The 12,369-nt window shown below is 37.2% G+C and overlaps 1 protein-coding gene across 3 annotated transcripts in view; it reads left to right on the top strand.

Annotated features, from left to right (window-relative positions):
• ZNF654 (zinc finger protein 654) overlaps positions 1-12,369 on the top strand; it is a 58,269-nt gene that overhangs the window by 32,434 nt on the left and 13,466 nt on the right. For all 3 annotated transcript variants that reach the window (XM_030581687.1, XM_030581704.1, XM_030581694.1), the window contains exons 5-6: positions 7,697-7,899; positions 9,450-9,589. In XM_030581687.1, coding sequence (XP_030437547.1) covers positions 7,697-7,899; positions 9,450-9,589 — 343 coding nt within the window. The remainder of the gene's footprint in view (positions 1-7,696; positions 7,900-9,449; positions 9,590-12,369) is intronic.

Genomic DNA, 12,369 nt, shown 5'->3' with positions numbered 1-12,369 from the left:
CTTATAATATTGTTAGAGCCAGGTAATTTACCTGTCAACACAGTAGTTTGGGAGGAGGGGCAAAAGCTCTTCATTAAATTTCTATCAAGACAAGTCATCAAGGTAGTTGAAGTATTCATAGCTTCATACAAGAAAATAAAACTGATTTTGAGGTTGGAGGTGATTGGTGAAAGGTTTGCACCACCAGTATTATGAGCTACATTAAATTATATTAAATAAATGTCTTTACTTACCACCTAGGGAATGTGGTCTACTAGCAGTGGTCTATGGCACCTTTTTACCTCTTGCTTATTAGTTCAGAAGTGGCTCAATTTGATATTGACTAAAGGATGTCACTATCTTTCACTAGTTTTTCCAATTTTTACATGTCACCAGAGTATCTTTCTTGAGACAGACTGGTACAGTCAATATTATAATTATCACCTTTTCTGGTAGCATTAATTCAGAGGGTAAAGACTGAAAAGCCATGGAAACTGAGTTCCATAAGTATAGCTGATTGTTCCAGAACCAAGTGGGAGCGGAATTTAGTAAGATAATGTAGGGAAGCTTTGAATGCTGTACCTCCTCTGTGGACAAAAGGACTTGGGTCTTCAAAAGTGTCAATAGTGTACCTTTCATTATAGGTAAATTTGTATGAAAGCAGAATGATGGGTAGGGCAGAAATGTCATTGGAGAGTTTTTTGTATCACACTGCAAGTTCCACCAGAATTTCTGGTTGTAATGATCTAGTGTTAATGGAAGTAATAGAAGCAATGGAAGTGGTAGAAGTCCTAAAGGATCTGAACTTTTTATAATATCAACAGGATGTTCTGAGAGAGATGGAGAGAGCTCAGATACATAGCACATTCTGCTTCAGTTTTGACATTTCAGGTGGCCTGATCCAAATTCTTGCCCCCCCCTTAAAAAAAAAGTCAGTCCTTTCCCTAAAAGCTATTTATTTTCTGATTTGCCTGGTTAGTCATTATGTAGAAGCTTTCCCCAGCATGCTTTCCTGCTACCTGGTTCTTTCTCTCCCAGAATAAAATTAGCGGTAGCCTGTAGACGATCATTTTATCTAAGATGACTGCAGGCTGGATCTCCCTTCCTTCCTGTTGCTAAGTATTTTAGCTCCTATATTTTCTACTGGCTTTCGTTCACACATCTACCTCTGAGATGGTAGCACATTCTTATGCTGTTTTCTATTTCCTTTTAGGCAAATATCTCCTTGTTTTTAAAAAAGAAAAAATATTTTATTGCTACTTAAATTTGGCTGCCTCTAAAGCCCAAATCTTCTGGAAGGAGCTTTCACTGAGCATAGGAGGATTTTTGAATCAGTACTGCAAAAATAATACATTTAAGCTATATTTATATTTCTAAAACATTATCAAACTGTTCCCACCGTGGGCACTTTTGATCAGGGTAGTTTGTTTTAAATTATGAATTAAATCAGCAAGCAGGAGACCTTGATTTAAATAAGCAATTTTAATCATGTTTTATGTTTATACTTATTTTCCTAAAGAGAGGTTGATTTTTCATTATTTGGTAACCATTAAAACATGTTTGCAACTAAATATAGCCTTTACACTGAATGTGGTGCTTCTTTTTGCTAACCAGGAGAACTCTTTATCTATACACCTTTAGTTAAGCAATTTAAATAGCTTACCTTACTTTTATTCAGATTCTTAATTTTTGCATTTTTCTTGTTACAAAATGGCAAATCATGCATTTCTTATTTACTAGATTAACTTTTTTCTTGTGATTTATATTAAGCATTGGTATTCAAATTCAATTTAAAAATGCACAAAAACAGCACTGTAATTCTAATATCTTTTATTAAATCAAGTTTCATAAAGTTTCAAAGTTGATCAACCATGATTTGCATTTAAAACTGACTTATTAATCAAAGGCAGTATGATCTCTAGTTAATGAACTGATTGTTTCTGGTTGTCATATCCTTCAAGATTTTAGAACCTATAGATCTCACCAACACCTAGTTTTTATTCATAGATTAGAAGAGGAAAAGAAGCTTCCCTGCATTTTCTTCAGCTCCCAGCTGGTTTCTTAATTTTGAATGAACTAGTTATCAAACTGAACTAGTTGAATTCTTTTTGAATTAGAGGGACTAGGCGGGGATGTCCATTGTCTCCTTTACTTTTTGCATTAGCTGTGGAGCCTTTTGTACAGAGAATAACAAACAATGGATCCATCACAGGAATCAAAGTTGCAGGAACACATCAGAAAATAACAGTATATGCAAGTCATGTAATATTTTTATCTAAAGTAAATATTTTCCTAAAATTATCTTATAAAGAAATTTGGGACTTTGGGAAAGTGTCTGGATTTCAAGAAAATAATGCCAGATCTGAAGTGCTAGCTAAAAATTTGCCAGACTCTGAAAAGTTTCTCCTCCAGAAAACCGTTGGGTACAAATGGGCAACATATTCTATAAAAGACCAAGGAATTCAAGTCTTAAAACAACCTAGAAGAACTGTATGATTTAAATGTCAAACACCACCCCAGCACTCCAGATCTCTGTTCGTTTGCTAAAGAAGTATGCCATTACTTGGTTGTGAAGAATAGCAACAGTGACAGTGAATATTCTGCCAAGGATATCTTTATTTCAAAATCTTTCTGTAATTATCCTAAGCAAATCCCTAGCAAGAATGCAAAGGATGTTGTTAGAATTTATATGGAATCAGAAAAGACAACAAGAGCCGATTCTTTGTACAGTCCCATTAAACAGGGTGGAATATTCTATGGTACTATTCTATGGTACTATCAAACCAGCCAGCTCAAAGCAGCAGTGGATTGGGGGTGCTCTAGCCCAGCAAAACACTGGGTCTGTATTGAACAAGAAAATTGTGGCAGTATAAACATTGCTGGGCTGTTATGGATTAATAAAGAATCAAATCTGCCAGAAATTTACACACACCTCTTAGCAAACGCTGCTCTGTGGGTTTGGGATAGAACTAGAGATAAGATCAGTTCTTTTTCCTCATCAAGACACCAATTGTAAATAATCCAGATCTTAACTCAAATCGCAAACCAGGAAGCTTCAAAGATTGGGTGAGTCTTGGAATAAACACGGTGGGCAAGCTATTCAGTAAAGAAACTTCTTCTTTCTATTTTAAGAGATTAAAGGTATCTCTGACTGGCCTGCTCTTCCTTGATACCAGTACTTTCGAGTCAGACACAGTTTTATCAGCTTTCCAGAAAAAACTGTTTTATATAGAAAGCTAACTTCAACAGAAGCAAAGGTATCTAGTCAATTAGGAAACAAAAATTTACATTAATTTATATCAATCTGTGCAGACAGATTTTCTAACAGAAAAGTGTCCCTATATGACATGTTTTGAAAATGATGTGGATAGACAAATCACGCCAAAGGAATGGGGTTTGATCTGGAAAAGAGGACCTGCAACCTCAGTCTGCAGCACAATAAAAGAAAATTTATTTAAGATACTGTTTCAGTGCTACTTCACACCAGCCCGGTTAAAAAATATAAATATACTGAATGAACTGGAATAAATGTTGGAGAAATTGTGATGAGAATGGAGATTTTATGCATATATGATGGACCATGTCCAGTCACTTGAGAGTGTCGGGATACAGTTGGTAACTAAATATCACAACTTCTTGGATATTTATTGCCAAATGATCCTTTGATAATGCTCCTGGGACTTCCTAGTGGAAATGGTCTCTCACAAGGACATGAAGAATTAATCTCTCACTTGTTAGTAGCTGCTCAGTTGCGGGTAGCCTCTCATAGGAGAGAGAAAAATAGCTCAACCATTGCAGAATGGTTCAGAAAATAGGAGATTGTGGTTATGGAAAAATTCAGACCAATTATGTACCCAGTAAGATAAGCAGAAGACGGATAGATACTTAGATATTTGGTTGCCTTTTCATCAGTACTCAGATTGCATTCACCTGCGCAAAAAAAAAAAAAAAAACCCCACCCAGCACACCAATCCAGTTTTTTGGATCTTGACATCTGATAGACTTACCTGGTCTGTTAAATGTGTATGTAGAGATTTCACTCAATTTAATAACATCACTAGAAATGTCATAGGTATTGTAATGATACTTACTCTGTAATATGGTAATGCCATGTTAAGTAGAAAGATCGGATGACTATATTCCTGTATGTCTCTGTAAACAAAAGTGAAGTCTTGCAATGATTTTGTTTCTGATATGTACTTGACAAGGATTTGTAAACTGGTTAAAACTTCCTAAATATACAGTTTAAAAAAACAACTTAGCAGCAAACTTACTGCTTAATAGTATTTTTTTATTTAATGATGTTAGTAGATTATAGTAAGTTTAAATCTTTCTATAGGCTGTCATAACTTTAAGTAGGTTTATTTTTAAAAAGGACCTGTATTTAAATTAAATTAAAAAAAACCCAACAATTTAAATTTTAAAAAATCCCTGTTTTTAAAATAATGGATTTTTATCCATCTTGCCTGTCTGTCGTCCATCTATCTATGGATTTAGCATTTATCATTAAGTATTACATCTATGAAAATCTGTTGGACAGTGTGTACTGTGTGAATAAATCCTATTATGCTGTGTTGGATCCCCCAATTTGTAGACAGAGGAATAGGCTAGGATAAGCAATGGTTATTTCAGCAATATTTCTGGATGGCCATGCAAGAGGGCAATCTGTTGAAAAAGATCTAGGCTTTACTACTGAAAAAGTGCTTTCTTGGAGACAGATACACGGACCTTTTAGGCAGACCCTTGAGTCTCCAAAGCAGCCTGCCATGAATTGCAGGAGAAGTTAAAATTAGAAGGAGTAGAGACTCTCTGACATAAAAGCTTTCTTCTACCAGCCTTTAACCTTTATAATCAGAACATCCAGTAAATTCAAGCAAGATTCTGTATAGTCCTTATCTGGACAAAAATAGATGCTTTATTTAATTTTTTTTCACCTTTCTTAAATTAACACTTGTTCAAATGCTGTACCTGTAATTAGGATTTGTCTGTTGCTTTGGGGCTTAGATCAGCAGCATGTATATTCTTGCCTGGGAAGGTAGGGCCCTCTATGCTAGAGAGGGGAGGAAAGGAAAACAGCCAAAAAGCACCTAAAAGTCTGAGAAATGACTTGTGAATGGCTGTGGTCAGTACCCATGTAGGTGAGAGAGTCAGTAGTCAGGGGTTCCTGCTGTGAAATTGAACACTCACCTTTGGATGCTGGAGCATGGTGACCCATGGCTATATCATCTGAAAAAGGGAACTCTATAAATAAGCTGAAATAGTACTGCAGGCTTTCCATTCATTACTCAGTGAAAATGGATGATGTACCAAATCATTATGCTCACAGTCTTTTGACATGAGTAGAGGTAGGAGTTAAATATCAAATCTCATGGCTTGCCAGGGACTCTTTTTTGCATGTAAAATAAGTGGTTGAGGATTGGGTTACCTTTAATACAGATATAGCATTACACAACTAGTCCCATCATGTGTTTTTAATTTAATTGGAAATATCAGTGATTTTGGTTCTGGGGGTAGTCTGCAGTAACTGCTGTAGTTCATGCTTGAATTCTGCCTTCCATTTTAAATTCTTCCCACTCCTTGCTCATAACTTCCTCACATAGGTGCCTTAGAATTTTTATTATATTTTTGGAAGGTTGAGGTAGAATTAGGCTATTTGCATTACATAAGATTATCATACAACTATGTACGCTTAAGTAATTTACTTCACCGTTATGATAAACCTATTATTTCTCTGTGTTTTGATAGCGCCTAAGAATCCCTCTAAAAATCAGCCTCATTGTCCAAGACATGTAACAGTCTCCGCCCCAGAGTACTCACAACATACACAACAGACAGGATGTAACATGTGCGCCTCAAACTAGAAGCATCACACTGAGATTTTGTAGTCTGGAATGAGACTTCAACTGTTCAAGTTTAAAGAGAATATGTTAATGTAAATTTAGATCTAAAATCTGCTATTTTGCATGTGTTTGTTTTTTCTATTTTTTATGAACACATTTAAGTTTTTTTCCATTTCAAGTTTAAGGAATTAAATGTAAAATCTAGCATGAGTTCAATCTTCAGATTGAAAATTTAGTATGCAGTTAAGGGGCCAGATTTTTAAAGGTAATTAGGTGCTTTTAAATGTCTACAAAGTGCCTTTTTGCATTTTTAGACTCCTAAGTATCTTTAGAAATATATTCTAAGGTTTCTTCTGCAACTTTCGCTTGGTTGTGTTGCACATAAGTAGTAGTCTAATCCAGTTGTCCTTGATGAAAGTAAACTGGAACATACTCTTTGTTACTTAGTGCACCTTTAAAGATGAGATTAACTTAATCCTAATTACAAGGACACGTTGGGTTGATACAATGAAGTGATGAAATAAACTCTATCTAATCACCATTTGTCTTTTTGTAAATGATATGTGAGGGAATTAGACTTAATTGCGGCTTGTGGAGATATTAATATGAGAACTATATATTGACTAAAGTCTGAGGTTATCCTATAATTTCAAATAGAAATGCATTTTAACAGTAGAGTTGGGATGATCTAAGTTGGAGGTTCTCAACCTTTTTTCTTTCTGAGGCCCCAAAACATGCTATAAAAACTCCACAGCTCACCTGTGCCACAATAACTGGTTTCCTGCATGTAAAAGCCAGGGCTGGCATTAAGGGATAGCAAGCAGGGCAATTGCTCGGGGCCCCATGCCACAGGGGACACCATGAAGCTAAGTTGCTCAGGCTTCTGCTTCAGCCCCCAGTGGCGGGGCTCAGGGCCATGCAGTGGGGACCTCAGCTTTCTGCCCTGGTCACGAGCAAGTCTAATATTCGTCCTGCTGAACCCTGGCAGACCTTCTGAAACCTGCTCGGGGGTCCCCAGATGCCTGGTTGAGAACCACTGATCTAAGCTTTGGAATTGCTATGTGACTCATTAAATCTAGTGTCCACAGCGTAACATTGTAGATAGTCATTTAATACAGCACTAATGTCCTGGTTTTACTTTATTTTTATGGAATGTATTTGCAGGGAGAACAGCTTGAACAGTTCTGGAAGCTTCTAGCTTTTACTTAAATTTAGTTCTCTGTAATAGTTCAGAATTTCAGCTTCAAAATTTTTTCAGGCCCTGACTCATTTACTGAGAAGAGCTCAGTGTAAATCAGAATCTTAAAAATATTTGTCAGAAGCTATTGTTTTCCATCTGTCTAAGCAGGTAAAATACAATTGTATTAAAAACTAAAACTTTCAGTATGTGAACTGAAGCTAAATGTTATTTGATTATCTTCTCCCATTTCCACTTTCCCCTTTTTTATGGATAACAAGAACATCCAGGATTTTAAAACATTTTAAAGAGTTTTTTGGAAGGGATTTATATCCTCATGCTTCAGGACATGAGCCACATTCTAATTATTGGGGGTGAGGGAGAAAGTTTGAATGTAAGTTATCCCATAATTGCCTACTGCAAGGTTTACTACACATTGCTCTGAAGCAGCTGGTACTGGTCACAGTTGGAGACAGGATTCTAAATGAGTAAGACCATAATCTTGTCAGCATAGTAATTCCTCTCGCTCCAAACTGAAAGCTAGATCCCTGAATACGGTATTTAAATATATGGTTGGCTTCATTTGCAGATAGTTGATTATGCAACTTGTAGATATGGTCCTGTAAAAAATGAGTGTGTAATTTGATATTTTTATGGGGACTTGAGATTCTAATTACATCTAATTTTTTTTTCCATACAGTTAACAAATATTTAAGCTCTGAAAATCCACTATTCTTTGAACTACGTGCCAGATACCTTATTGCCTGCGAACGCATCCCAGAGGCAATGGCTTTTATCAAATCTTGCATAAATCATCCAGAAATCAGTAAAGATTTGTATTTCCATCAAGCTTTTTTCACCTGTCTTTATATGTCTCCAGTAGAAGATCAGCTATTCCAGGAGGTACTGTGTCAGTGTACATTTTTATGCCTCTAGCAATATATTATACTCTTCTCCTGTATAGTCATCAAGAGAAACATATGAAACTTTTTATTCGTACTACAGCCAAATGTCAGAACAGCAGGTGACCTGATTGGTATTCATTTGAATTTATTTTCTGAGGGCTAAAGTCTGAACATACAACTCCTAGTGACTTCATTGGTCGTTAACATTTACCTGAAGACACCATTTTCCCCAATATTCTCTAAATAACAGATTCAGAGCATTTTGTAACAAAGTCAAATAGTTGTTTTAAAACAACGGGGCTATAGCAGAAGAGGTTAATTTTAGATTACTTTCAGTTTAATTCCTTCTGCCTTGTCAAATTTCTTAAACTTCTAAAAAACTGTTTTCTTTTTGTTTGTGCTGGTATGTGAAATGGCACTATATAGTTTCTCCTTTTAATATTGATAGTACGTGTTACAAATGAGTGCATTTTGTGCTAATTTGTCAAAATCAAGATAAAACTTTCAGGTGGGCTTCCAGGATATGTGCAACATAATGCCTAGAAATAATAGGTTTTATATGTACTAACCCAGGGGTTGGCAACCTACGGCACATGTGCCAAAGGTGGCATGCGAGCCGATTTTTGATGGCACGTGGCAGCAGGCTGAGCTCCTGTCAGCCAGGGTACCACTGCCGGTCCCCCTCAGCACCCACTGCTGGCCTGGGTGAAGGAACCCCAAGCTGGCAGCGGGCTGAGACCCCAGCTGGCAGGAGCCGGCGGCCAAAATCCCAGAGCAGCGGCAGGCCGAGCCGCTCAGTCTGCTGCCGCTCTGCGGTTTCTGCCACCTGCTCCTGCCAGCCAGGTTCCCACTGCCGGTCCCATTCAGCGCCCTCTGTTGGCCTGGGTGAAGGAACCACAGGCTGGCAGCGGGCTGAGACCCCAGCTGGCAGGAGCCAACATTGGAAAATTCAGCAAGGAAAAGCAAAGGCAAGGATCACACTAAACTGATCAGATCTGCATTTTAATTTAATTTTAAATAAAGCTTCTGAAACATTTTGAAAACCTTGTTTACTTTCATATAACAGTAGTTGGGTTATATAATATATAGACTTATAGAGAGACCTTCTAAAAAACATTAAAATATATTACTGGCATGCAAAGACTTACTTTAGAGTGTATAAATGAAGACTCAGCACATCACTTCTGAAAGGTTGCCGACCCCTGTACTAACCCCTAAATCCCATTGAGAACTTTACCCTAAATATCTGATAACATCTAACAGATAAACTTGTCTTAGGTTTCAGAGGGTAGCCATGTTAGGCTGTATCAGCAAAAATAATGAGTCCTTGTGGCACCTTAGAGACTAACAAATTTATTTGGGCATAAGACAACTTGTCTTAGATGATTATCTGCAGAAAAACACAAAACTTTTGCCAAAGAATCCCTGTCATTAGCAATTCTTGGAACTACTTTAGCTAATTGACTACTTTAGCATAGCAAGGTGTGATCAGCATTTTTCCCCCACATTAGCAAACTTATCTAAACTGATCTTATTTTAATTGCATAGCACTTATTGAGGACTGATTGCAAGAGTGGAATTGAGATCATCTGCAACACTGAAAAAGAAGGGAAGACTACCTTAGCCTTACAGCTGTGTGAATCGTTCCTGGTCCCACAGCTCCAAAATGGGGACATGTATTGTATCTGGTAAATACTTTCTTTCTGGTGAAGGAGCTCAGAAGATAAATGCTTATTGCCATGATAGAAGTGAAGTATGTTAACTTTAAGATGCGGCTAAACTTTAAAACTGCAGTTGTAACTGTTCTGACTTTTCCAGTATGCATGTTATGCATATCTAGCCTGTCTGTGTAGCTGTACATGGGAGGCGGCCATTCTATAGCCCTAATCGTTTTCATTGTAGTGAGGGCATGCTACATTCATTATACTTGATGATAGCTTCAAAGTAGCAGCAGAAGGGTGAGTGTCTAAACTAGAGGGTTACACTGCTGTCAATATCAGTAAATATAATCTACTTAAAAAATTTCTGGCACCACAAGTATTTTCCTATCCAGCTTTTTAAATAGTCACACCAACATTATTGTAATTTACCTACAGCATCCCATGGATGTATGCTTTAATATCTAATAGAGGATCTGTAATCTTCTCTGAAAATCTGCTGTTGGAGAATACTTTTTTGTTAATTCCAATTTAATTTATTCCTGTAGGCTATTGTGTTACAAATCCAAAGAACCTGCAGAATCACAAAGTTAAATGTATCCATTTAGATAAGATTTACATAATTAAAATAAATCTCCATGCATTCAGAGGAAAAGATAGAGCTTAAGATTTTTTTGTTAACATATATTCTCTAGAATACATCAGAACAAGTATTGCTCCATCCTCTAAGGTTTGAAAGGTGTCTACCAGAAAATAATCTGTTTTACTTTTGAAATTTCTTAAACCAGGTAAAATTTGACAGCCTTTTTTTAAAAAGTGCACTTACTTTATCTGTCTAACATGTTGGTGAAGCAAGAAGATTCAGTTGGTTTTGCTGACTCCTACTGATCTGCTTTGTGACTGATCAAGAGAGGGTTTAAAATCAAATTGAAAAATGGAAAATAAGTCTTCCAGGATCCTCAGATCCCAGTATTTGCTTGGTTAATCAAGGGAGCTGAGAGACAGAGAAGGTTTTGCTTTTTAAAGAGAAATTCACAAAGATTGTCTAATCTTTATTTTTTTCTGGCTAAAGTTTGTATTATATCTCATTTAAAGGGTTACTTCTGATGATGAAGCAAAAAAGTTGAATTCTGAATCTGAAATTATTTTTTGGCATTCATGTAGATACAAATGCAGATTTTACCAACAATTCATGATTGCAAATGAATAATTGTTGTCTACACTTTAGGTTTCAGACCTGTTTTTAACCATATGTTTCCTTTACCTTAAGTTTTTTAAATATTTTACACAATTGATCTTTGGGTCCATTGTAAAAACTATAACCAAAGATCTCATCATCCTCATGTTCATTTCTGCATTCAGGGTCAGAGTTGAGAAATGCCAGTAAAGGTGCTTCATGCTTTATCACTTGTCTTCAGAACTGCAACACTTTTACCATTTTCTGGTGCTTCGGCGTCCTTAAGCAGAAGCAGCAAAAGCTTCTGAAATTTCTAAAGGTTCTTGGGCAAATAATTATGTCCACAACTGGAATAATTACTATGCTGTTTATAAAATGCATAACTGTCTCAGCTGCACACACTGCAGAATAACTCTTCAGACCTCAAAAGGTTAAGTCATCACAGGCAACATTTATGAAGACTTCTGAGAATCACAGTGACATTATTCGAGGGCTGGAGACCATAAAGTTCAAGATAAAGTACCCCAAGTCTCAGCTTTTTTTCTGAGGCCACTGGAATGCCTAAGCTGTGTCATGTGTGGGAAAAACCATCTTGCCACCAGTCAGGATCCAGGGCACTATGGGTCTAGCAGAGAGGATTTGCCAGGGGCAACAAGTATCTGCAAGGATAATACTGATGTTGGGCTGATGGCCACATATGTTGTCAGTATTTCTGGCACACCTCCACCTGAAGCAAGCTTGGTCTAGCCTGAGATCTCTTAATGTGAACCACTCACTCACATACCCTACCAGAGAAGGATGGCCTCTGAGCCACTCCGTCTCTAGGCTGCCATCAGTCTAATCTGCAGTTAAGAAGGAACAAAGTCTGCTGATCCAAACTGTAGTTAATGGAGATTCATCCTGCCTGAAATAAGATCCACATGTAGGTGTTTTACACAGAGCTGCACTTGTTCTCTGAAGGAACAACTGCACATAAATGTTTTGGAGGAGAGGGCAGTCCTTGACTCACTAGAGGACTAAGGACCTTCAGAGCCTAAGAACATAAGACCAGCCCTAGTGGGTCAGACCAAAGGTCCATCGAGCCCAGTATTCTGTCTTCTGACAGTGGCCAATGCCAGGTCCCCCAGAGGGAATGAACAGTACAGGTAATCATCAAGTGATCCACCCCTGTTGTCCGTTCCCAGCTTAGACAAACAGAGGCTAGGTAAACCATCCCTGCCCGTCCTGGCTAATAGCCATTGATGAACTTATTCTCCATAAATTTATCTAGTTCTATTTTTAACCCTGTGATAGTTTGGTATTCATCACATCCTCTTGCAAGGAGTTCCCCAGGTTGATTGTGTGTTGTGTTTAAAAAAAAAAAAAAATTTTTTTTGTTTTTTTTAAACCTGCTGTCTGGTAATTTCATTTCATGGTCCCTAGTTCTTGTGTTATGAGAAGGAGTAAATAACACTTATTCACTTTCTCCACACTAGTCATGATTTTATAGACTTCTATCATATTCCCTCCCCCCGGCCCCAGTTGTCTCTCTTCCAACCTGAGAAATCCCAGTCTTATTAATCTCTTTATACGACAGCTGTTCTATACCCCTAATAGTTTTTGTTGCCCTTTTCTGAACCTTTTCCAATTCCAA

This window comes from Gopherus evgoodei, chromosome 1 (genome assembly GCF_007399415.2).
Source record: "Gopherus evgoodei ecotype Sinaloan lineage chromosome 1, rGopEvg1_v1.p, whole genome shotgun sequence".
NCBI classification, from domain to species: Eukaryota; Metazoa; Chordata; order Testudines; family Testudinidae; genus Gopherus; species Gopherus evgoodei.
This window is presented reverse-complemented; position numbering and strand designations above follow the sequence as displayed.